The 23,100-nt window shown below is 40.1% G+C and overlaps 1 protein-coding gene across 1 annotated transcript in view; it reads right to left on the minus strand.

Moving 5' to 3' along the window:
• slc49a4 (solute carrier family 49 member 4) overlaps positions 1-23,100 on the minus strand; it is an 89,692-nt gene that overhangs the window by 30,071 nt on the left and 36,521 nt on the right. Inside the window, exons 5-6 of the mRNA XM_061723159.1 lie at positions 15,868-15,976; positions 5,854-5,921 (exon numbers count right to left, since the gene is read on the minus strand). Coding sequence (XP_061579143.1) covers positions 5,854-5,921; positions 15,868-15,976 — 177 coding nt within the window. The remainder of the gene's footprint in view (positions 1-5,853; positions 5,922-15,867; positions 15,977-23,100) is intronic.

Here is a 23,100-nt window from a genome sequence, read left to right on the forward strand (position 1 = left end):
TCGTTAGTATGATATTATCATTTTGGCCTCTGTATCCTTAACAAGGGGCGTGCAGCAAATAACGGAAGAGGCAGTATAATGCCATGACCAACATGCCGCCGCAGATTGTTCCCGTTTGCAGGAAAAACTAATTACGCAAGAGCCGATCCTGATTTGTGTTTGCTCCATCTCATCACCTGAAGTATTGTTTACCGCAAACATCCGTGGTGTGGAGGAGAATGACCCGGCTCTGTTTAGGGCCATCTTTTTTTCATTTTTTTTTTAATGGTGATTATAATGTAAAAGTAAAGTTAAAATTAAAGCTGCAAGCAGCGATGAACAGGCCCTCGCCCCCAAGACCAAGTCCGATGACACCACCCACGAGTCTTTATGTCAAACCATTTAAAAGTTATGGCAGTAAATAGGAACTGATAGGGTAGGAACCGATTTTCGTGCATGTACGTCAAACCGTATTGTGGGGCTTGAGGCACAAAGTTTTCTAGGGGGCGCTGTTGAGCCATTAGGCCACGCCCATTAATGCAAACCATTAAATATCACATTTTTAGCCAGGCCTGGCTTGGTGCAAAATTTGGTGACTTTTGGGGCACGTTTAGGGGGAAAAAAGGCCCTCCTTTCGTCGGAAGAAGGAAAATTAAAAAAAAAACATGAGAAAAATTCCTACAGATACAATAGGGCATTTGCCCTGTCAGTGCCCGGGCCCTAATAAAGCAGTCACTTTTTGACCGGGGCACACAAACAGATAGCTCATTTGTTGTCAGGTTTTCATCATGGGTACCGCGGCATCTCTGCTATTCAAATATCCTCTGGCAGAGCAAAGGCAGCTACAAACACCATGGAAACTGAACACAACATACGCTGGTACTGTCTATGCTCGATATCTTTATGAAGTGGTTTCCAATGGTGGATTCACACTGAAAGCGTCAAAAATGGCCTGTGGAGGCTCGGGACGCCTGCATCGCTGCTTGGTAAAGTCTGTCAACGCCTGCAGTGTGCGGAGCTTTCAAGCTGCAGAACTGGAGGGAACAAAAAAACAAAAAAATATCTATATAAAGCTGCACATCTTCAGTTTCCTATTTCACCATAGATCACACTTTGGGAAGCCGTCTTTACATAATAATAATAATAATAATAATAATAATAATAATGAATTTAACTTGTAATGCACTTTCCATTCAATGAATCTCAAAGTGCTACACTTAGACCATTATTCATTCATACACATTCTCTCTGGTGGTGGTAGCTACGTTTTGTAGCCACAGCTGCCCTGGGGCAGACTGACAGAAGCGTGGCTGCCATATCACGCCAAACGACCCCTCCGACCACCACCAACATTCATACACATTCAAAGACATTCACACGGGGCAAGCTGGGTAAGGTGTCTTGCCCAGGGACAGTAACTGGGATGGAGCAGGATTCGAAACGCCAACCTTCCGATCATTGGACGACCCGCTCAACCACCTGAGCTACTGCCGCCCCCATATTTAAGCGGTATTTCCGCGTAGATAAGAGTGAGTTTGATGCTCCTTAACCAGGTTGGTCCTGGATCAACATCAACCGTCATCGTTGGTCCCGGTGAAGCTGCAGTCTGTCTGGTGAACACTGACACACCGGGTCCCAGCGGATTTGGTCATGATGTTTAAACTGTGTTTTGTGATTAATAAGCACGGTTTTTAATTATTTTGCATTGAATCGATGTAGCAAATAAAATCGTTGGGACCATCCAGCTCCTTAACCATCAGTTATTGTTTCACATGAGCAGTTCAGGTAAAAACGGCAGTCAAATCAGCAAAAATGTTAGTTTGCTGGATGAAATATATTAATTCCTGATTAAATAAGTTTGTTAGTGACAGCTCTGCTCCTGTAAGCATGTGAATGAGTGTACGTTTGTGTGTACATGAAAGTACAATCTGCATTGAGGCTTCTCGCTGTGGGAATCCCAGTCTGTGATTGGACGCTGCCTCGGCGTCGCCGCTGCTCATTTGCATAAAGTTGAGATTTGAAGATGAACGCCTCTTGCAGTGCTTTCATAGAAAATGAATGGCAACAGGACGCCTATGACACCTGTGGTGCTTTCAGTGTGAATCCAGGGTAAGAAGCGAAAGTTTGGTGCTAATTCCCCAAGACATTTAGCAGCATACAAGTATCGGCCTCAAACTGCGATACTGCAATGCTAAAGGGAGTTTGAGGATCGGACTTCCTGCTCCATGGTTAACTGGTGTAGACAGGACTATGCTCGTTTAAACAAGACTAACAGCCAGACACTTATAACAAGCTACATCACAACTTTAACATCTTGGGGCTGTAGCGGGATTCACAAGGAAACAAAACATTATTGGCTGTTCACCTCATTACCACAAGTTTTCTTAAGAATTTACCTAATGAAGCCAAATTTCAGCAAAGTGATGTGAGGTTAGATAAGCTGAAAGAAACGGGAGAGGCAAAATACAGCTGTACGAGACAGAAATGTAATTAAAGCAATTCAAGATCCTCCAATTGCTGTTGTTTCAGCTCTTGTTATACATTTCTTTAATCAAAGGGCCACACATCAGGGGGCGCAGCCCCCAGAGGATATCACAGTCAGCTATGTGACTGCAGATACGCAGGGAGAATGAAAAGCTTCATGTTATGTAAACCCCTGGAGTTGCAGTCCTTATCCCAGGATCTCAGCCCCTCCGTCATATTCTACAGATGCTACAGTAGAAAGTACTGACAGCGTTTGGTTAACGCAAACTAAATCACTCAAACTTTCACTAATAAGGACACCTGAGCAGTAAAATCAAATGTTGTGAAGAACAGTGCCAGTCAGTATTTAATGACGTGCATCACTTGATATCTAATACCATGACAGTTTTATAAACAATTCTTCCTTGCCAGTACAGGAAGTTGCAAACTAGTGCGTTTGCGTGTGACATCAGCCATCTAATATTAGCATTATGTTTGCTATATGCCATTATTTTGGCCTGAAAAACATCTTACCAGGAAAACTGTAGCATGCTCAAAGTTGCACAAACTGGCACAAATGTTGCCCCAATAACACGAGCAACTTTAAGAAGCATTTAAGAAGCTACAAAGTGAAAAAAACAAAACAAGTTTACCAATTCAAAGCAAAAGGGGGTCGTATCACGGCAGTAAACTTCAGAGCTTGCCTTTCAGAAATGACAAGAATTACTTAATGAAAGCCAGAAAACCAAAGCAGTGATGAATAAAATCTGAAAATTCACTTCTTTGATGTCCCGCCCCGATCCGTCATTGGAAAGGTTGGAAACTGCTCCCTGTAAACCGAATTATATCTGTCCCACTAGCGTGTTCATATGTCAACGTAGAAATGCCTTATTATTCACAATCAGAATCATGTTGATTTGGCCAGGTCAGGTCAGACAAGACATGGAATTTGATTTGGTTGTTATCGCTCACTCTACAGTAAATAGGTAAATAGGTAATAGACAAATGACGGCTCTTATTAACATATATACAATTTTTAAAAAGTGAAAGGTGCAGCAGAATGAGGCAGATATGATTATTGGAAGGTGCATTGTCACAGCATATTACATACATATTTGTAGCTGCATCTTAAAGCAGCACAATGTAACTTTCAGCTTTTGTTGAGTTTGGCGGCTCCTTTGGACAAAAGCAGTAGTGCTTTACCAGAAAGAACACTACATTTCCCATGAGCACCAGCGCGTACTGCCGGAAAACTCCTGTCCCCGTCGCTGCATTTGTTTTGATAGTGAATGAAATAAAACGGGACGGACTTTCAAAACTACTTTTCTGTTTTCAGCGGTCGTTTGCAGGATGGATAGTGAAGAGGTAATGTATCTATTTTTGGCTAAACAATATAATATGACGATTTTGAAAATCACTAAGTTCAACTTGGTTTTATTAGTGAAGTCACCCCCGCCCCCCTGTCCTGTTTCAGCCAGATAATGCGCCACAAACTACAAACTCTTACTTTTGTTCTACTGCACCTTTTTCCTGTCACGTTTTTTAGAGGGACTTTGTCATAAATTAGTAGTCCAACATACTTACTGACAAAATAAAAAAAATACTTTATAACCTGTGAATAACTGAATGCTCATTCCTTATATTTTGCAGATCAGCCCTGCAGAATTTAAAACATTTTTTTGCCTCTTCCGATAAAACTTTTATTTTCTTGGGTTTTTCCGCTGCTTGGGCCATGATACCAGCTTCTGCTGAGCTCTGAGCTCCACGTCCCGCCCAGCTTTGGTCTGGACTACGAATGGGGAAGGAGGGGGAAGTGACGTATGCCGTAAAGCAGTCAAAGCCGTAAAAATGTGTAGTTTTTTAGTGTGGAAGGGTTCCTACCATGCTCCTCAAAGTTACATAGTGCCAGTGAAGGAGATACAGACCCCTCAGACCATGACAGAGGTTCATTAAACCTGTTGGAAGTTGATGTACCATCACAATGATGATGATGAAATATTAGATTAAGGTGGAAAAGTTACATAGTGCTGCTTTAAGTCTGATTCCTGGATTTCTTTATTCAAAAGATTTTCTTTATTTGATGTTAATTTTACAAAGTCAACATTGTTTAATTTGCAAATGTTGTTTGTTAATTTGTTGGTATCGGATCAAAAATGAATAAAATCAAAACAAAACCTATTGGAGCGTCTATAAATCAAAACCTAACATGTTACACTTTCTACCCTGGAGTTTGAACAGAATTAAAGGGGGACGTGACTGTTTCTACAGTTGCTAATAAGCTCCATTCATTTCCCTTCGGGGATTCATCTAAATGTGAAGCTGAATAGAACTCTCCACAATGGCAGGTGAAGCAAACTTCAAACCCCTCTCTCTAACAGTCATGTACAAACATGGGAACATTTACTGAAACAAAATGTAATTTGCCTATCAACTGTTGGAGCGGGGAAAGTATAATCAATCCCTCCACTGACTGTGTCTGTGTAATCTACATGATAATTCATCTGCTCTATTTACATCTGCTTTCATCCAGCGGTTCAAACAGCTTCATTGATTTAGAGTAGGAGTTATGGGGCTCATTTCCCTGATTACAACTTAAAGAAAACACCGGACCGGCCTGAAAGTGCTGATTGGGTCTTGGCCGGCGGCGAGCGCAGATCCACCGGAGCAAGAATGAATCCCTTTGTTTCTGCAGACTCCACACTTTGTCTTCAGCGTGGCTCCCTATCCATCAGTGAGGGCGAGGCGGCGGTTGCATTGGAAAAAAGTTCTCCTCCCTCCATTACACCTTTACCCAACTCTGATTGTGTACCGCGGTACATTTGTGTGAGAAAAGCCTCTCCGCTTTATTGGAGCTACTGTATGCGACACCTATTATTAAGATCTGACAACAGTACTCTAAGGATTACTCCTGGAATATGTCCAACCTAGTTGTAAAGAAGGTCTGCGGCTGTTAATGGGGTGTTACAGTGAATGCTTATTTTCTAATTTGATGCCTCGCTGGGTTCATCAAGTTTTTCACTGAGCTGGCTTGTATTAGCTCTATAAACAAACGGAACTGGCATTTAAAATTGGAGATGTGAAGGCCAGTTCGTCGTTCGTGAGCAAGCATAAGAGCGGCAGTAAATTCATGTTGATATTTGGAAATCATATTGGCTCATTAATGCATGCAGGAGCATAATAACATGGATGACTATGCTGTGTATTGACTGATTGAAGGAGTCTGTGTGGGAACATTAATTAGTGAGTCCATAATCTGGAGGATCTGTTACACATCAGAGGTCTAAGCAGTCTGGACGTGCTTGGCCGATCTCACTCTACACCACTTGTGCTACATGTTACCCTAATGATCAAACTCACTGGTGCAAAAAGTGACGGATACATAACCCAGAAAAGACGGAGAGTGCAACTTACCTGGCCATTGCCACTCCGAACACACATCCGCCGACAGTGGACCAGAAACCAATCCAGCCTGCGTCTACCTGGAGGAAGATGATATGCTGCGTTAAAGGGGAAGGTAAAGGAGGAAGGGAAGGCAAGACAGAGAGCCGGCACTAAGGAGAGGTAAAGTAGACATGCTAGAGTCTAGCACGGGGGTCGGCAACCCGCGGCTCTTTAGCGCCGCCCTAGTGGCTCCCTGGAGCTTTTTCAAAAATGTTTTTTCCTCTTTTTTTCAGTTTTATTATTTTTTTTCCTTCTTTTTTTCCCTTTTTTCTTTTTTCTTCCTTTTTCCTTTCCTTTTTAATCTCGACATTTCGACTTTTTTCTCAACATTTGAGCTTTTTTCTCGAAATTGTACTTCAACATTAATCTCAACATTTCGACTATTTCCTCGACATTTCGACTATTTCCTCGACATTTCGACTTTTTTCTCGTGATTGTACTTCAACATTAATCTCGACATTTCTACTTTTTTCTCAACATTTCAACTTTTTTTTCAACATTTCAACTTTTTTCTCAATATTTTGACTTTTTTCTCAACATTTCAACTTTTTTCTCAATATTTTGACTTTTTTCTCGACATTTCGACTTTTTTCTCGACATTTCGACTTTTTTCTCAAGATTGTACTTCAAGATTAACCTCGACATTTCGACTTTCTCGACATTTTGACTTTTTCCTCGAAATTTGGACTTTTTCCTCGACATTTCGACTTTTTTCTCGACATTTCGACTTTTTTCTCGACATTTCGCCTTTCGCCATTTGCCTTCATTCTAAGGCTTATACAAGACTTTTCATTTTTTGCGGCTCCAGACATATTTGTTTTTTGTGTTTTTGGTCCAATATGGCTCTTTCAACATTTTGGGTTGCCGACCGCTGGTCTAGAGTCTAGCAGTTACAAGGCAAAGATAAAAACATATGATATGATCAGTGCTGTCAAGGCGTTCAGTGCAAAACTGTCACCATACATTCAGCAAGTGAAAAACAAAAGGTTTCAACACTTCCCCTCTGTCTCCAAGATGTTGGAAAGTCACACAGGTGGAGCTAATGCTTTAAATGTTTCCAAGTATTGTGACCTCTTGTCAAGGCTTGGACAGGAGTTTGCAGACAGATTCAGTGACTTTGAGAGACTTGAGCCCTGTGTGACATTTATGGCCAACCCGTTGGATGGATATGGACACAAGTGAAATTTCAAGGACAGACGGCTGAACTTTTCTGTACTGATCCTGTTGAAATGGACATGGAAGTTGTAACCCTTCAGAATAATGTGCAGTTAAAGTCTCAGCATTCTCAACATTTCTGCTGCTTATAGTAGACCAAGACAACTACAAAAACCTTCACCAAGCAGCTTTGAAAATGTTTGCTTTGTTTGAGTCCTGTGAGTCAGCCTTTTCTGATATGAATGTGATGAAATCAAAGTTCAGAACAAGACTGACTGATGAACATTTGAATGACTGAGTGAAGAGTGAACCTAAGTGGGTTTACTCCAGCATACACCTCTCTAGTCGGCTCCATGCAGTGCCAATCATCTCACTAATTAAAAAACACTGTGTACATCACACATATCACTATGCCGAGAGTAAAGCATCTTTCCCAGTGCCAGGGTTCGAAAGTTCGTGTGCAATACCCACAAAAAGTACATACAGAAAGCCAAAACGCACATGCAGATGATTTAAATATTGTTTGTGGTGTTTTGATACAAAATATTAACTGTGGACAGTTAAAGGGGACCTATTATGGCATCTAATACCTATTTTAAACAGGCCTTGAATGTCTTAAAAACAAGCTTTTGATTGTTTTTGCTAAATAAATTAGAAATTCAGCCTCTAAGCCATGTCTTTATCTTCCCATTCTCTAACCTTATTATCTATGCGGGATTCTGAGTGGGCGGGGCTATGATAATGAGGCTCTGTGCTGATTGGCTGCCTGAATGACGCGATACACCGCTACGAAAAAAATGGCGGAAGCGTGGATTCACGCATCGGAGGCCAACCTATGTAAATCACATTTTGGTTACGTAGCGACGGGAGCAGAATCTTATTGGCTCGTAGATCCACATCACACTGGACGGCTCATCCGGGCGGCTGTACAGACACTGCAGAATTTGGTTGCTTTCCTCCTTCTCTGAGTTGGCAGGCTGAGGGGAGACCACTTTATATATGTTAAAGACAGAAAAAACCTGTTTTTCATAATAGGTCCCCTTTAAGTTTGTTTGGGTTAAAATACAGTATGGAATAAATGTTACAAAACATGAGTAGCTCTCGTCCACTTTCATTTTTGTAAAAGTAGCTCTCAGAGGGAAAAAGGTTGGAGACCCCTGTGCTAGACCAGCGGTCGGCAACCCAAAATGTTGAAAGAGCCATATTGGACCAAAAACACAAAAATCAAATATGTCTGGAGCTGCAAAAAATGAAAAGTCTTGTATCAGCCTTAGAATGAAGGCAAATGGCGAAAGGCAAAATGTCGAGAAAAAAGTCGAAATGTTGAGAAAATCAAAATTTCGAGAAAAAAGTCGAAATGTCGAGATTAAAAAAGGAAAAAGGAAGAAAAAAAGAAAAAAAAAGGAAAAAAGAAAAAAAGAAAAAAAGGAAATAAAGAAAAAAAGGGGGAAAAAAAAAGGTCAAACATTTTTGCAGTGCAGCCAGTTGATAACGTTTAGATGAAAACATCAAGTGCCAAAGACAGCGCTTGGTTCACATTGAGTCCCAGGGGGAGTGGCTCCTATTCAACTAAATTCAACCACATTGAAGATGAAATAAAAAAGTAATCTAAAATCTAAGTCAGGATTGGATGATGTTCCTGGCGTAGTCACACTCCGAAGAAGAAGGCCATCAGGAAGGTTTATAATAAGGAAAATTAGCAATGAAAGCAAATTATTGTACGTAAAATGTATTCTGGTTTAGTGTGAGACGAGTGTCAGGATGGCGTTTTATGTGATCTAAACTTCCTCTGAGTGAACAGAGTGGACCAGTTTACTGTCAGACGGTAAAAACATCAAATCAGAATTAAAACCATGGGTTGGTGTCGCGGCCCGAGGCAGCGCGGTGAGACGAACTGCATCCTATCCTCACCTAAACCACAAACATCCAAAACATTTGATTAAACACACCCAGATGGCACTTATAATTGCTGTTAATTCTTTATGTAAACTTCCGACGCACCCATGCAAGAATTTGGAAGGTGTGTAATGTCATACTGGTTTACACACCAATTTAGGAAGCAAAAAACAAATTGCTTTGCAAGACACTGCGCAGAGTTAATTAACTGTGGTATTGTTAATGCCATGGAACCCTTAAAAAGGGCAGATTTGAAGCTTAATCATTTCTGCTATATTGAAACTGTGTTAATAAGCTGCAGAGGACTGGAACTGTGAGGAAGTAAGAGCTTGTGAAAGTAGGAGCTCCAGGCTCCACATATTTGGGTATGTTTTCTTCAATTTACTCTCCCCAAAAAGCAATTTTAAGTTAATAAGTTTACTTAATAGCTCCTGGTGAAAAACTTTATCCTTAACCTAATTTATACATGGTGTTCTTAGGAAAAAAAGAAGAAGAACTGTGAAGAAAGACCACTTGACTAATAGGAATAGTAGAGCAGCTCCTTCCTGATATGCATCTATTATGGCAACGCCAAAGCTTATGCTGCAGGTTTAAAATGTGGGTCTCACGCGCACTTTTAACTGTGGTTGTGGAGGATGCTGTACTATCTCAACTGCTTCGGCCTTTGTCTGACCCTTTTTACTTTTATATCGCTCCTGTGTACCATTATGGAAGTGTAGACGCAAATTAGCATCCGGTTTTTGAGTCTTATCCGGGTTTGGATCATTATCTGGAAACTGTGTTTACAAGCAGCGTGACAAGCTCAAGTACTACCATTGAAGTATTCAGGTTTCTGATCATGTCTCTGCAGTTAATCACAATCTCAGCTGTTATCTGAGGATGCTCTAAAAGCAAGGGAAGGTTTTGATGTGTCAGTATCCTGATTTCTAGAGCAGGGGTCTTCAACCGGGGGTCCGCAGGGGGGGGCGCAAGGTACTGCAGGGGGTCGTCCAGCTTAAAAAGAAATAAACGCAACCAAAGAGATTACATTTTTGGTACGCTTAATTTCTTTCTTTTTTTAATAGCTTATTAGGTGAAGTATTAAATCTCAGGATGACATTCAAAACCAGTAATGGTTCGGTATTTTGTCGGACTTCAGGAAGAATAGCTAATGCTATCCTAAATAAAACAAACAAACAAACTTTATAGGTTTTTTTTTAACCTGTAGAACCATTTTCCTTTTTTTCCCCAGGAAAAACTCAATACAGAGGTTTTTTTTCAATTCAGGAGACTCTGTATAATCTTAGAGGTGTCTGCAATTTCACTGTACAAAAAGCTAAAAAAGGTATGAAAAGGAAAATGATGCCAACATACATTTAAAAACATGTCATTCTCTTTTGGTTTTTAAGAAAATGGTTTGTAAAGCTATTTTTGAAGCTTATAAGTGCGATTGACTATCTGTTAATGTTTATTTGCCTTTTGTTGTTTCTTTGCCTTTTGTTTTTTCTTTGCTTTTCTGTTGTTTCTTTGCTTTTCTATTCTATTAGTGGTTTTCTGGAGGTCGGTAGCCACAAAAAGAAAGTTGGTAATAAAGGATAGGCTTTTATAAGCAGTTTGCTTCTGCCTATGCCTTTTCAGTCATTGTTCAACACATTATTTTTGGTTTTGTGTGAAATGTTAATGCTGTGCACAATGTTTTTTGGTGTTGTGTTGTTTTTGTGTTGACATGACTGAATAAACTTCATTCATTCATTCAAAAAAAAAAGGAAGAATGAGCTATCAAAGACAGTTTTTTAAGACAGGTTTTTTAAGACTTTTAAGATGGTTTTCAAATAAATTGCTTGGGGTGATGACAACTTGAAATCCAAAAAAGTAAAAAAAAACTAAACAAAAGCAGAGAACAGCATTTATCTCATTGAGTGGAAGCTGATCCCTCCAACCAGACCGGATGAATAGTTGAGATGACAGAAGTGTCTTATTATAAGATAGAACCCTGAAAGGGCATGTGAGGGGGAAAATGTTGACAAAGATGGAGGGTGAGAGAGACAGACTATGGATAAATGACTGCATGAAACAGAGCTAGAGCAAAGCTGCATCATTTGTTTGACTTCAAGGGAGTAAAAATATCATCTGATGCATGTAATATAGAAGTCACAGCGAGGATGAGTGTGTGCAGCAGCCGGTCTGGAGCTGAGATACGGCAGCTGCTATGCTGCTGCCGCAAATAGGACGCAGCAATTATCAGTAAAGGAAAAGATCACTGAAGTGCACAGATCTGTTTGAGCGTATACCGGAATTTAACTCCCCATTTGGGCAAAAAGTGACAAATTATTGGAAAGCATGGAGGAAGTTAATCAGAAGGAAATGATATCTTGCTATCAGAGCATTGTGCTCCGGCTGTGGCTCTTACTGCGTTGATTTGGGGATAGAAAAGGCTGCACGTTAAGCCAAAGGTGCTTAATTCCTATTTAATCAGCATCTATCTGCATTTAGTTTTCTTTTTGGGGGGTATGACAGAATCGACAACGCATCCAACATATTAGAAAAACAGGATTAGTTAAAGTCGTGATGAGAATATAAGGGTGTTTTATGTTGTTGTTGCTGAAGCAAACCGCTTCAAAAAACAAATACAGCCTATTTCAAATCAAACACCTCCACAGAACAAAGAAACATTTCTGATTTTTGCTGTGTTAGTGTGTTAGTTCCCCCGCCCCATCGCGTTCAGCTGCCTCTCTTGTCTTGACCGTCCCATTCATTTTTAACCCTTGTGCTGTCTTTGGGTCAAAATGACCCAATTCTTTTGTCCTTCTTTCCTCCTGCCATGCTCTCTCCTTCCTTCTTCCTTTCCTCCTTTTTTACCCTCCTTTACTCCTTTTTCTTCCTACCTCTCTTTCGTCATTTGTTCCTTTATTATCTTCTTTGCTTTTCCTTCCTTCTTTTCTCCATTCCTTCCTTCTTCCCTCCCTTCCTTCCATCTTTTCTCCCTTCCTTACTCCCTTTCCTACTTCCTTCCTTCTTTTCTTCCTTTCCTCCTTTCTCCCTTCCTTCCTTCTTTCCTCCTTTCTCCCTTCCTTCTTTCCTCCTTTCTCCCTTCCTTCCTTCTTTCCTCCTTTCTCCCTTCCTTCTTTCCTCCTTTCTCCCTTCCTCCCTTTCTTCTTTTCTCCTTTCTCCCTTCCTTCTTTCCTCCCTTCCATCTTTTCTCCCTTCCTTACTCCCTCCCTTCTTTTCTCCTTTCTTCCTTACTTCCTTCTTTCCTCCCTTCCGTCTTTTCTTCCTTCCTTACTCCCTTTCCTACTTCCTTCCTTATTTCCTTCTTTCTTCCTTACTTCCTTCATTCCTTCTTTTCTCCCTTCCTTCCTTCCATCTTTTCTCCCTTCCTCCCTTCCATCTTTTCTCCCTTCCTTACTCCCTTTCCTACTTCCTTCCTTATTTCCTTCTTTCTTCCTTACTTCCTTCATTCCTTCTTTTCTCCCTTCCTTCCTTCCATCTTTTCTCCCTTCCTTCCTTCCTTCTTTTCTCCCTTCACCCAAAGACAGCACAAGGGTTAAGCACAGATTTCACAGCTTTTATTCAGTAATATGCCTAATTTTTCACACTTTTCACATGCTTAATAACATTTTTGGCACAATTATGGACAAATAGGCACATATGCTCCAATACCGGCAGATGCAAAAAAAGGTGTGAAAAACAAAACTTTGTCATTCTAGTACTACCTGACTGATAATAACCTTGAAAATGTGCTACCTTTGTCTCCTCAGACTGTTGAGACTTGGAAGCTTCAAGGCAGATTCTCCACAGCCTGTCCTGCAGAACCACCCTCCCCTCAATCTGTCTATTTGTTTGTCTCGGATAAAAGATGGCTAGCAAGCATGCCAACGGTGAATTGAAATTGATTGCGCCCCTCACAAAAGATGAAGAAGCAGGCTCACAAGAATTTCAACAACTTGGAAAACAGAAAAAGAGAACATGGAAATGCACTGAAAAACAAAAAAATGCTAATACTCCTCTTTTATGTTCATGTTTCTTGAAATGTGACAAAACCCAAAGATGAACAATCTACAAGAGCCGTAGAAAATGCACAGACACACACTTTGTTTCAATTTTAACCAATGCAACCTTTGCATTGTCCCAGCTGAAGATAACAAATGGGAGAATCAGGGGAAAAGTTTGGTTTTGACTGCAAAACAATGATGGTAAAGCTCAATCGTAACTCCTCCACCCCAGTGCTATTGTAAGAGTCTGCCTTTGTCTCAGCAGCTTTGCTGCCCATTAACTTTGAATAGGGTGAAGTTGAGTTCTGCCAAACTGAATTGTGTGTCCACTGTGTCTCGGCGGCGGTGTTGCTTGAGTCCAAAGTTGAGGGGAGTTAAAACTTTTCACGCATCAATGCGAGTCTCTTCCAGTCAAATTCACAGTCAAAAAAAAAAGTTCAAAGTTCGCTTTATTGTCAGTTCTGCCACGTTAGAGCGCAAATACAGAGCTGAAATTGCTTTTCTCTCTCTCACCCAACTCAACAGAAAAAAGGAAGTGAGATAGAAATAATAAAGAATAGACACAAGAAAATAAACAAATAATAGAAACAAAAAGTACATATGGGTCTGTTGAAGGATGTTGCAAAAATAAAAATGAGTTAAAAATGTACAATAGAGGTGGAGCAGTTGGATAGGCGTATGTACAGATAGTGTGAGCTGTTTAAGGTGCTGTTGCAGTAGTTTAAGTGTAGTTTAGGCATCAGACTTTATCCTAAGTGTTGGTTTATCATCTTTTTGTAAATAAAATCTGATTAATTTGAATGAGAGAAGTTGTTTGTGTTTATTTTATACATATTTGTCACGGCTGCTGGTTGCAAAGGTCTGTGCCCGGACTCTTTCCTTCACTGTTATTCCGAAGAATAACTTACCTTCATAATGATTTTGCTGTTTAAACTGCAAAAACTCAAAATCTTAACAAGAATATTTGTCTTATTTCTAGTTAAAATGTCTCATTTTAGTCAAAAAAAATCTCATTACACTTAAAACAAGACTCATCACTGGAAAAAACAATTTCCAATTTTCACCTGTTTCAAGTAGATTTTCACTTAAAATAAGTAGAAAAAAATCTGCCAGTGGAACAAGATTTTTTTGCTTGTAATAAGAAGATAAATCTTGTCCCACAGGCAGATTTTTCTGGAAATGACTCCTATTTTAAGTGTAATGAGATTTTTTGACATTTCAACTAGAAATAAGAAATATTCCTGGTAAGATTTTTGCAGTTTTTGCAGTGTAGTTATCATTTTCCTGATTAAGTCAGGTGGGGTGCCCCGTTTTGATTAATTCATTTTGATAATTCAATTTGATAAATAATGTTCTTTGTTAATTATTAATAATTGTTGAAGGACAGTTATTAATAAGTGAGTTCCAGTCTAGAGTCCAGCTTCCTGCCAGCCTGGTGGATGAAGCAGCTCTGCTGCAGCTACACAGCTACTGCAGCCAGTGAAACGTGCAGCTCTTTTGTGTACCAGGCAGAAAGACGTTTGGTTGTTTATCAGTAGGACAAAGGCTTGTCAGAATCCCCCACCATCAGGCGTCGCTGGAACAGTTTGCCCTGAATTGTTCCACATCAGGGCAAACGGTCCACTTTGGGCTTTTACTAATCAAAACATTACTGGTTGCTGAAAAAAATAAATTAAAAAAAGATGACAAACATAAAAGCATGAAATACTATGGAAGAGTATTAGGGCCAGGCAGGAGAAAAATAAAAGTAATATTTTAGAGGAGGAAGATTTTTTTTTTCCATTATGCACTTCGAGGAAAAAAGTCGAAATGTCGAGAGAAAAAAGTCAAAATTTCGTGAATAAAGTTGAAATGTTGAGAAAAAAGCTAAATTTAGACTTTATTCTTGAAATTGTATTCAATTTTCAATATTCAATATTGTATTAATCTCGACATTTCGACTTTTTTCTCGAAGTGCACAATAAATAAAAAAAATCTTCCCCTCTCAAATATTTTTTCTCCTGCATGGCCCTATAGCTGGGAGGGAATTCATGAAAATCGTACACTTTGTGACAAGTTTTTGATATTTGGCATGGTGTTAGGTTTGGACATAAGGCTTTCAAAAACCACCGCAAACAAATTGGGACGCCCCCTAGTGGCTGGTTTGTAGAAAATTCAAAATGAATCAATAAGCGAGGCGATAGAGGCAGGTTTTGTAGGTTTTAGTGAGTTTAAATATGCACAGCTGATGTTTTTTGTGTGTTATTTGAATAAAATCCTATTCTTTCACTGTAACTTAGTTCTGAGGTTCTGTTCCTCTTAAGCCTGAATGAAGGCCACTGTTCTCACCCAATGAGATTGACACTACAGTGATAGTGACCTGTCCAATAAACAGAAAATTGCATTCCTTGGGGGGTGATAATAGGAGTCTAGAGCCCTATACAATATTTTTATGTGACTTAATTCATAGAGATGGAGTTTTTTGGGCAAAAAATGACCTTGGAAATTAAATTTGACCTTCAATATGACCTTGAAATAGGAAATTTATCTCAGAATTTAATTCCTAGCACCAAAAAAGTGGAGTAAGTGACAATATACAACAATCTAGGACTAAGAGAAGCTGAGATATGACCTTTGGTCTTTTCGGCGGGAGCCATTTTGAATTTTCTGCAAACCAGCCACTAGGGGACGTCGCAATTTGTTTGCGATGGTTTTTGAAAACCTTATGTCCATAACTAACATGCCAAATATCAAAAACTTGTCACCAAGTGCACGATTTTCATGATTGTTGACATATTCCCTCCCAGCTACTAATACTCTTCCGTAAAATACAGAAAGGTTGCTCAGCAAGATTTTGGGAATTTTTTTTTTATGTTTCCTTTTAATGTGGTGTTGATGATCTAATTAAATAAGAGCAAATTTTGCACCAGAGGTAATGGGCTCCATGCCTGAGTTAGTGCAGGTGAGTGCACGTGAGGCTCACCTGGCTGACTTTAGCCGGCGTCAGAACCATGTCCAGAACTCCGGACCAGCCGGCGATCACTCCGGTGGGGACGGCGTAGGCCAGAGCAATCATCAGGAAACGCAGGTTGCTAAAGGGCACAGAAATAATTACAAATGGAAGACTGGACACAGAGAAGTTCTGAAGACGCTTATCGGGTTATTGTGTTCACGTATACTTCAAATATTTCTTTTGCTTTTATGTTCCATAAAAGAAAAATCATATGAATAATGTTTTTAAAGGTCGCATTAATATCTTCAAGGCAAACGTTTTATTATTTATCTTGTAGATGTAATTTCTTGAAGCTCGTTATTGAGGGAGCAGAAAATATACCGCTACCTCAATAACAAATGTAATGAAGGCTGCAAAAACACTCTTTTCATCCTCATAATCCATTATAAAATGCATTATTTCTGTGCTTACTGTAAGGAAAGCAGCTAATGTTCCTGCAGAAATACGTGGGGTTGAAGAAACAGAGAGAAAGTGTGTCAAAGAGGCATTTCAGCATGCCTGTCTCTCCAAAAGTAACCTTCCTCCTATCAACACTGCTCGTTAAATAAATAAAGGATCACATGCCCATCACAACTAAATGCTTTACCCTGGCTACCACCCCATAATTGATTTTGTATAAAATCCTAAAGCTAAGTCAAAGATCTAGACTTAAGTAGCATGAGGATGGATTTATCCTTGGGCTCAGCAAAGTGACAAGAGATAAGCGGCAACCTGACCATCGTAGGAAAATCTGCCAAAATAAAACCCTAAAAGAATCAGAGAAACTCTTTGAAAGAGCTGCTACTAAATCCATGGCTGTAACCTGAAATGTAACCAGCTTTATGCACGAAGAAGTCCTACCAACTCAGCAGAAATGCCTCACCGTTCTCTGGGAATGAGCTCATGGAAGATGGACAGAAGCACGAGTTCACATTTTAGCACACTTCAGAAAACATGAGTGCCAGGCTCAAAAAGAATTATTCTTTTAATTGGCTCTTTGGGTCTGTAATGTCATGAGCAGCTTGGGTGACTTATATCGAAAATTTGGAGATATATGCTTTCGTGAAGGTGACTGTCCTTTACACGCTGAAGTTCCTCAAAATTAATTGAGTTGATTAATAGATGCAAAGGTTACACTCTGTAGTGGAAGAAGGAATGGGATTTCTATCTATCCTTTTTTCCAGAAACTTTGTTTACTGGACAAACTCTGTTCACTCTTTGTTCTTCCAGATCTCAGCTCGTCTTGGATAAAACTGGACATGTTGAGAGGACAAAGCCCTGAATGCAGGCATTGTGATGAACAATTGTCAAATTGGTCTGAATCACTGCACGAATCAGCACAGATTACTTTAGTAATACTGTATTTGACCCGGTCTTTGTACGTTTTGACCGTATAGAAACGTAATTCTTGCCATTGTAAGAATGAGATGTACCTGCTGTACTCTACTGCCCTTACTTTTTAACAACTTGTGCTTTTATTATTTTACCTTTGAAGAGACTTTGAATTACCTTGTGTTGAATTGTGCTATACAAATAAACTTCCCTTGAGATCACCTGTTCAAGAACACATCATTATGTTCATGTTTAAGACCTCCAAACTGCCCCTCTCAAAATATTGGTGTTATATTTAATGCAATGTGTCTTACAAAGTTATGTTTAGTTCACTGAAAACATGAAATATCAAATATCTTGAGTTAACTATTTATGACTGCCATGGATGTTTCAGATTTGAGGTGTCAAAAGTAAACATGACTCTATAATTACATGTTTTAAGTACTTGCTGGCTAAGAATTCAACATGCTTAAACGTTTGAAATACATTGAAAATACAATTATATTTGTCAGTAAAGGAACTGTGGATAAGTGCCTTTGCACCTGACCTTTGTACTCAAGCAGTAAGTTTAAACTTCTGCCTGTTAAATAAAGTTTTGCACTGTATTTTATACACGTTTCCTGCTTTACTGGGTTTTTTTGTGCATCAGAAGTAAATGTGACTCTTCAACTGTCACAACAGTAGATAGAAAGCCTTGAATATTACCCAGTTTTAGATGTTTCCCTGCTTCAACACACCTGATTCTAATCACCGGTCATCATCTACATTTTGAAAAATACCATAATTTACACGAACCTGCATAAATATCTGTTAAGGTGCTATGAGCATCCAAACCTACAGGGGGCAGTGTAACGAGAAGATAAAGTCATGCTAGCCAATCAGAATCCTGGAAAAAAACATCAACAAATGACACGAGTAACTTCCAGTTACTTCCAAGATAAACGAGAGTCTTTGGTTTGGAGTGACAGAGAAGTGGAGTTACTTTTAAGTGTGACGTTAGAATATAAAACAGGTAAAATACAAGAAAATATTGACGGTTACAAACAAATTGTAAACACAGGTCGCACAAATGATGCTGGTGACGTTTCTGTCTCATAATGTGACGTTCTGAAGCCTAAATGTCCGTTTCCCTCCGTTTACAAGCAAACGTGAAAACGGAGTTTTTGAAAATCTCCACTTCGGCTGGAGTTTTCAGAACTGGTCGTTTTCGGTGACTTTGAGCTTCGTTTTTGTGTAAACCAACAGCCAAAACGCATGAAAACACCACCGTTTTTACTACGTGGAAACGGGGCCTTAATCAGATTATATTGGTATGGCTGAGATTGTTTGGAGATCTTGAATGAAACCACCATTGACCCAGTGAATCACACCTCTAACTGGTCAGAATGAGCTACAGAGTCTGTGGTGGAGGGTTCGACACAAGCCGTATCCCTGGGAACACAAAGATAAAACACAAAGGGCCCGATTTACTAAGATCCTAAATAAAGAGTACTAAATTGCGTGTGCACTGAAAAAGTTTGCGCGTGCTGTTCTTGCGTGGTTTGCGGGTGATCAACTAAGATTGCGTGCGCAATTGATAACAGGTGCAAACCGCAGTATTTAAATGAGGTGTTGCGTGTCTTAGGGTTTGCGAGCGCAAACTTTGCGCCATGGAGAGTCTGGATGAATCCGTGTATCATTCGTTCTTTCCATTTTCAATTGCCAATCTATTTATGAGTTAAGTTTTTATTCAGATGTCCACAGTATATTGCAAATATTATATATTATATAGCAAACACTGACAGTAAATGTGTGACAGACGGGACCATCATATGGCAAGAAGAGAAGAGAAGTGTTCAGAACAGCGCACAGCGCACACTAAAGGCTCATTTATGGTTCCGCGTCACACCAACGCAGAACCGACGGCGTAGGCTACGCGGCGACGCACGCCGCACCGCGACCCTACGCGTCGGCTACGCCGTCGATTTAACGCAGAACCATAATTCAGGCGAAGCTGCAGTCTCTGTGCTGATCCTGACACAGCGGGTCGGAGCGGATTTGGTCATGATGTTTAACCTGTGTTTTGTGATTAATAAGCACGGGTTTTAATTAAATGTAATTTACGAAGGATGATTTCACGTTCAATAAGATAAGTAATCAATAAAATACAAAGGTTTGGCACAAAGGCTTGGCCTGCTTGTGGGCGAGTGGAGGGGGGCACAATAAGAGAAGGTGGCAAGATATAAGGTGGAGAACTAAAGAAAAAGTGGCCTTTAATAAAACTTGTGCAACCATTTTTAAAATAGCATGCAGCAGAATAAAGACTCTCTCTCTGCATATTCTTTGATTTTGGATGTCGCCTCCTTGCCACAATAACAGCAGCAGCAGATTAGCACCTTCCTTTCGAACGTATTAAATACAGACGCAATCACAATACGCGCAATTACTTTCAGGCTTGGTAAATATCATTGCGTGTGATAAATTAACCTATTTGCATCTTCTCCTCCCAGTATTTAGCGCTCTCTGGCGGGTACGCCCCATATTGATTATTCATCAGGGCAAAAGTACTAAATGGATTGCGTGTGCTATTCTGCGGATTTCAGAGACGCAGTCGTCTTTGCACGCTGTTAGTAGATCAGCTCGCACATTGGTTTGCGGGTGCTGTCAAGTTTGCACAGGTTTTTCCGCACGCAAACCTTTAGTAAATCAGGCCCAAAGAGTTCTTTATAATGCTCACACACACTCTCTCTCTCAGTGGAGTACATAGAGCCCTTTCAGTCGCATCACACCCAAACATAAATGGCTTTGATGCAAACACCTAATCTAATCACTTTCACCCAGTGAGCTGGATACTGATTTAAAATCAGGGCGGCCTTCTCAACCTAAACAATGTGATTGGAAACATGAGACCGGGCAAATCAAGCAGAGGCAGCAGGCCAGGCAACACACTAATGGCACTTTTCCACTAGTACCTACTCAGCCCGACTCCACTCTCCTCCACTCGGTTTGGTTCTTTTCCACCAGGGGTCTGACGTGCAGAGTAGATACTTTTCTGTATCTATTCTGCCGAGGTTCTAAGCTGCTGAGTGGGCTGTATCTGACATCATCACACTACAGACCACCGATTGGTCGGGGGGTTGGAGTCAGACGTCTGAGTCAGGAGGAGGAAATCAGAGAAAGAGACTCTGATGGATTCTTGTTCATTTTATTAGACCAGCAATGGCAGCAAAAGTCTGTTTCATGATCCAACTCTGAGGTGCAGATGGTGCTGAGCACTGCAAAAACTCAAAATCTTACCAGGAATATTTGTCTTATTTCTAGTTAAAATGTCTCATTTTTAGTCAAAGAATCTCATTACACTTAAAACAAGAGTCATTACTAAAAAAATAACAACAAAAGAGGCTAAACAGCTCCGTGTTAAGCCTGATTTATGGTTCCGCGTTAAATCGACGCAGAGCCTACGCCGTAGGCTCTGCGTCGGTATAACGCGGAACCATAAATCAGCCTTTATGGTGCGCTGGAGAGGAGAGGAGGCAGGGAGCTGGGTGGAGGGGGCAGTGATTCGTTACGTAACGATCCGCCACCAAACCAGGTGAGCCGTTTTTGCACAGTTATGCGGAAAATCCCAGAAAGCACACAATACACTGAATGTTAAAAGTTCGTTGTTTTTTGGGTGTAATTGATGTCAAGACATCCAACAAAACACAAAAAAATCAAGAAAAATGTGTTTTTCATGTCACAATACCTTTAAGTAGTTTTGAAACCAGTACTTTTATACTTTTACTTGAGTAAAAAACTTGGGTTGATACTTCAACTTCTACAGGAGTATTTTTAAACTCTAGTATCTATACTTCTACCTGAGTCATGAATGTGAATACTGAAGACACCTCTGACCATGACTACCACCACCATCCTTCCACCGGCCACCTCCATCCAGGGGGCAGGCTGTGGCCCCGGGGCCGGCCCCGGGGCCGGCCCCGGGGCCGACCCCCCCCCCTCCCCCCCCCCCCCCCCCCGTAGACCGACCCCCCCTGTAGGCCGACCCCCCACCGACAGCAGGCCCGGGCCAGAACCCGGGGCCCGGGGAACAGGTGCTTTACTGACACACTCAACTCAGACAATCCATCACTTTTTGTTGACTACACAGAACGCGATCACATCCCATCTCTCATGCGGCTCCAGAGAGGAAGGGCGGTCTGCGGGAGGCCGCTTGGCCTCGCTGAGAGTACGGAGGGATGGTCATAAAGACCCTGTGATGGAGCACTCTCTCCGCTTTTACCCCAGAACCTTTTTCATTAACCTTGCAGCAGCAGAATCAATATGGAAGCACCTTTCTTCTTATACATGACCTTGTTACTGACAGCCAAATGTAGGCAAGCAGATGGTATCTACCTTGCAGGAGGGCATTTCTGTTGCTCCCTTCACATCCTGAAATGAACTCAACAGTACTTTTAATTAATAAATTAATCATTAATGTCCTCACAAATTGTTGTTTTTTTTAAACCGCATAAGATTAAATAAAATCCCACTGACGGTTTATGCCTACATCTGTTCTTTGACATTTTTCAAACATTACGAGTGGCATCTATTATCATGTGGTTTGGTACGACACAGAATTTAGTTTTTGTAAAGTTGTTTGAAGGATTATGTTTAATGATTTAAACAGTCATTCTTTGAGTTTGCAATGACTTAATGGCACGTACTCCTTGGAGAAATAGAGACACAATAAACATCTGCTGCGTGCTGGTCTCACAGCTGCTAAGACGTTGGTGTCTTATCACCAGATTTCTGCAGAATACATACCCACTTTTTCTTTTTTTGCTTTGCTGCATTCAGTCAAAATTCAAAAAGTTTTTGTTGGTCAAGACTGTTAGAAAGAATCAATGCCTCATTACAAGTACCAGATGCAATCGTTGTTAATGTTGATGTTTGTAGTTCATGCACACGGTACAATAGATTTACATTAGTTTATGTATGTGTTAGGGCTGGGGATCCATTCAATGTCAAAAATCGATTCCGATTGGTGAGATTCAGAATTGATTATTTTCACGATTTGATTCAATCCGATCCGATTCCGATATTGATTTGGGTTAGTGTTATTAAAACAGTTTTTTCAGCTGTTGCATGAATGATATGACTGTAGTTCTGCAACATATTAATACTAGTGTTATACTGAGATTCAACAGCAAGTATTGCAGCTAATGATGCTGTAAGGACCAATCACCTCCCAGAATGCTGATAGAACTGCTTTCAGAAACATTGTGTGGCAGAATTACCAAACAGATCTAGGGAGGAAACAGTATGAAATCAGTTTTATTTTTGCCCACATTCCAGTTTAAATTTTTTCCATTTTCGGTCTATTTCAGTTTAAAATTTTTGAGAATTAGGTTTTTAGCATTTTATGCAAATGTAACTCCAAGACAGTATATAAAGTAATGAAATATAGACAATTTATGCAATTATAACTGAAAACTTTAATGTTTTCATACCTTTAAACATCTTTAAATGCAAAAACATGGCACTAGTTATTCTTGTGTCCAACAAAACATTCCTTTTTTGGGCATAAACAAAAAAAATACCAAAAGTTGTAATGTAATGATGAAAAAGAATCGATCTTTAGACATACCAATCGATTTTTAGGAATTAATATGAGAATCGATTTAGAATCGGAAAATTGATTTTTTCAACACAGGTATAGTATGTCTGTGTACGGTATAAGTTTTCCATCTATAAGTGTTTTGACTGTGGTCCATGTATGGCTGAAAGACGTAAAAGAAAATTGTGCTTGTTTTTTTGTTTTTTTTATCTTCCCCTGATCTCACTTCACATGCGTGAGATGATTCCTTCTTTTGTACTGAGATATCAGTCTGAATATGATTACCAACTATTAATACAACACTTTGTGTTCAGCGG

This window comes from Cololabis saira, chromosome 6 (assembly GCF_033807715.1).
Source record: "Cololabis saira isolate AMF1-May2022 chromosome 6, fColSai1.1, whole genome shotgun sequence".
In the NCBI taxonomy this organism is placed as follows: domain Eukaryota; kingdom Metazoa; phylum Chordata; class Actinopteri; order Beloniformes; family Belonidae; genus Cololabis; species Cololabis saira.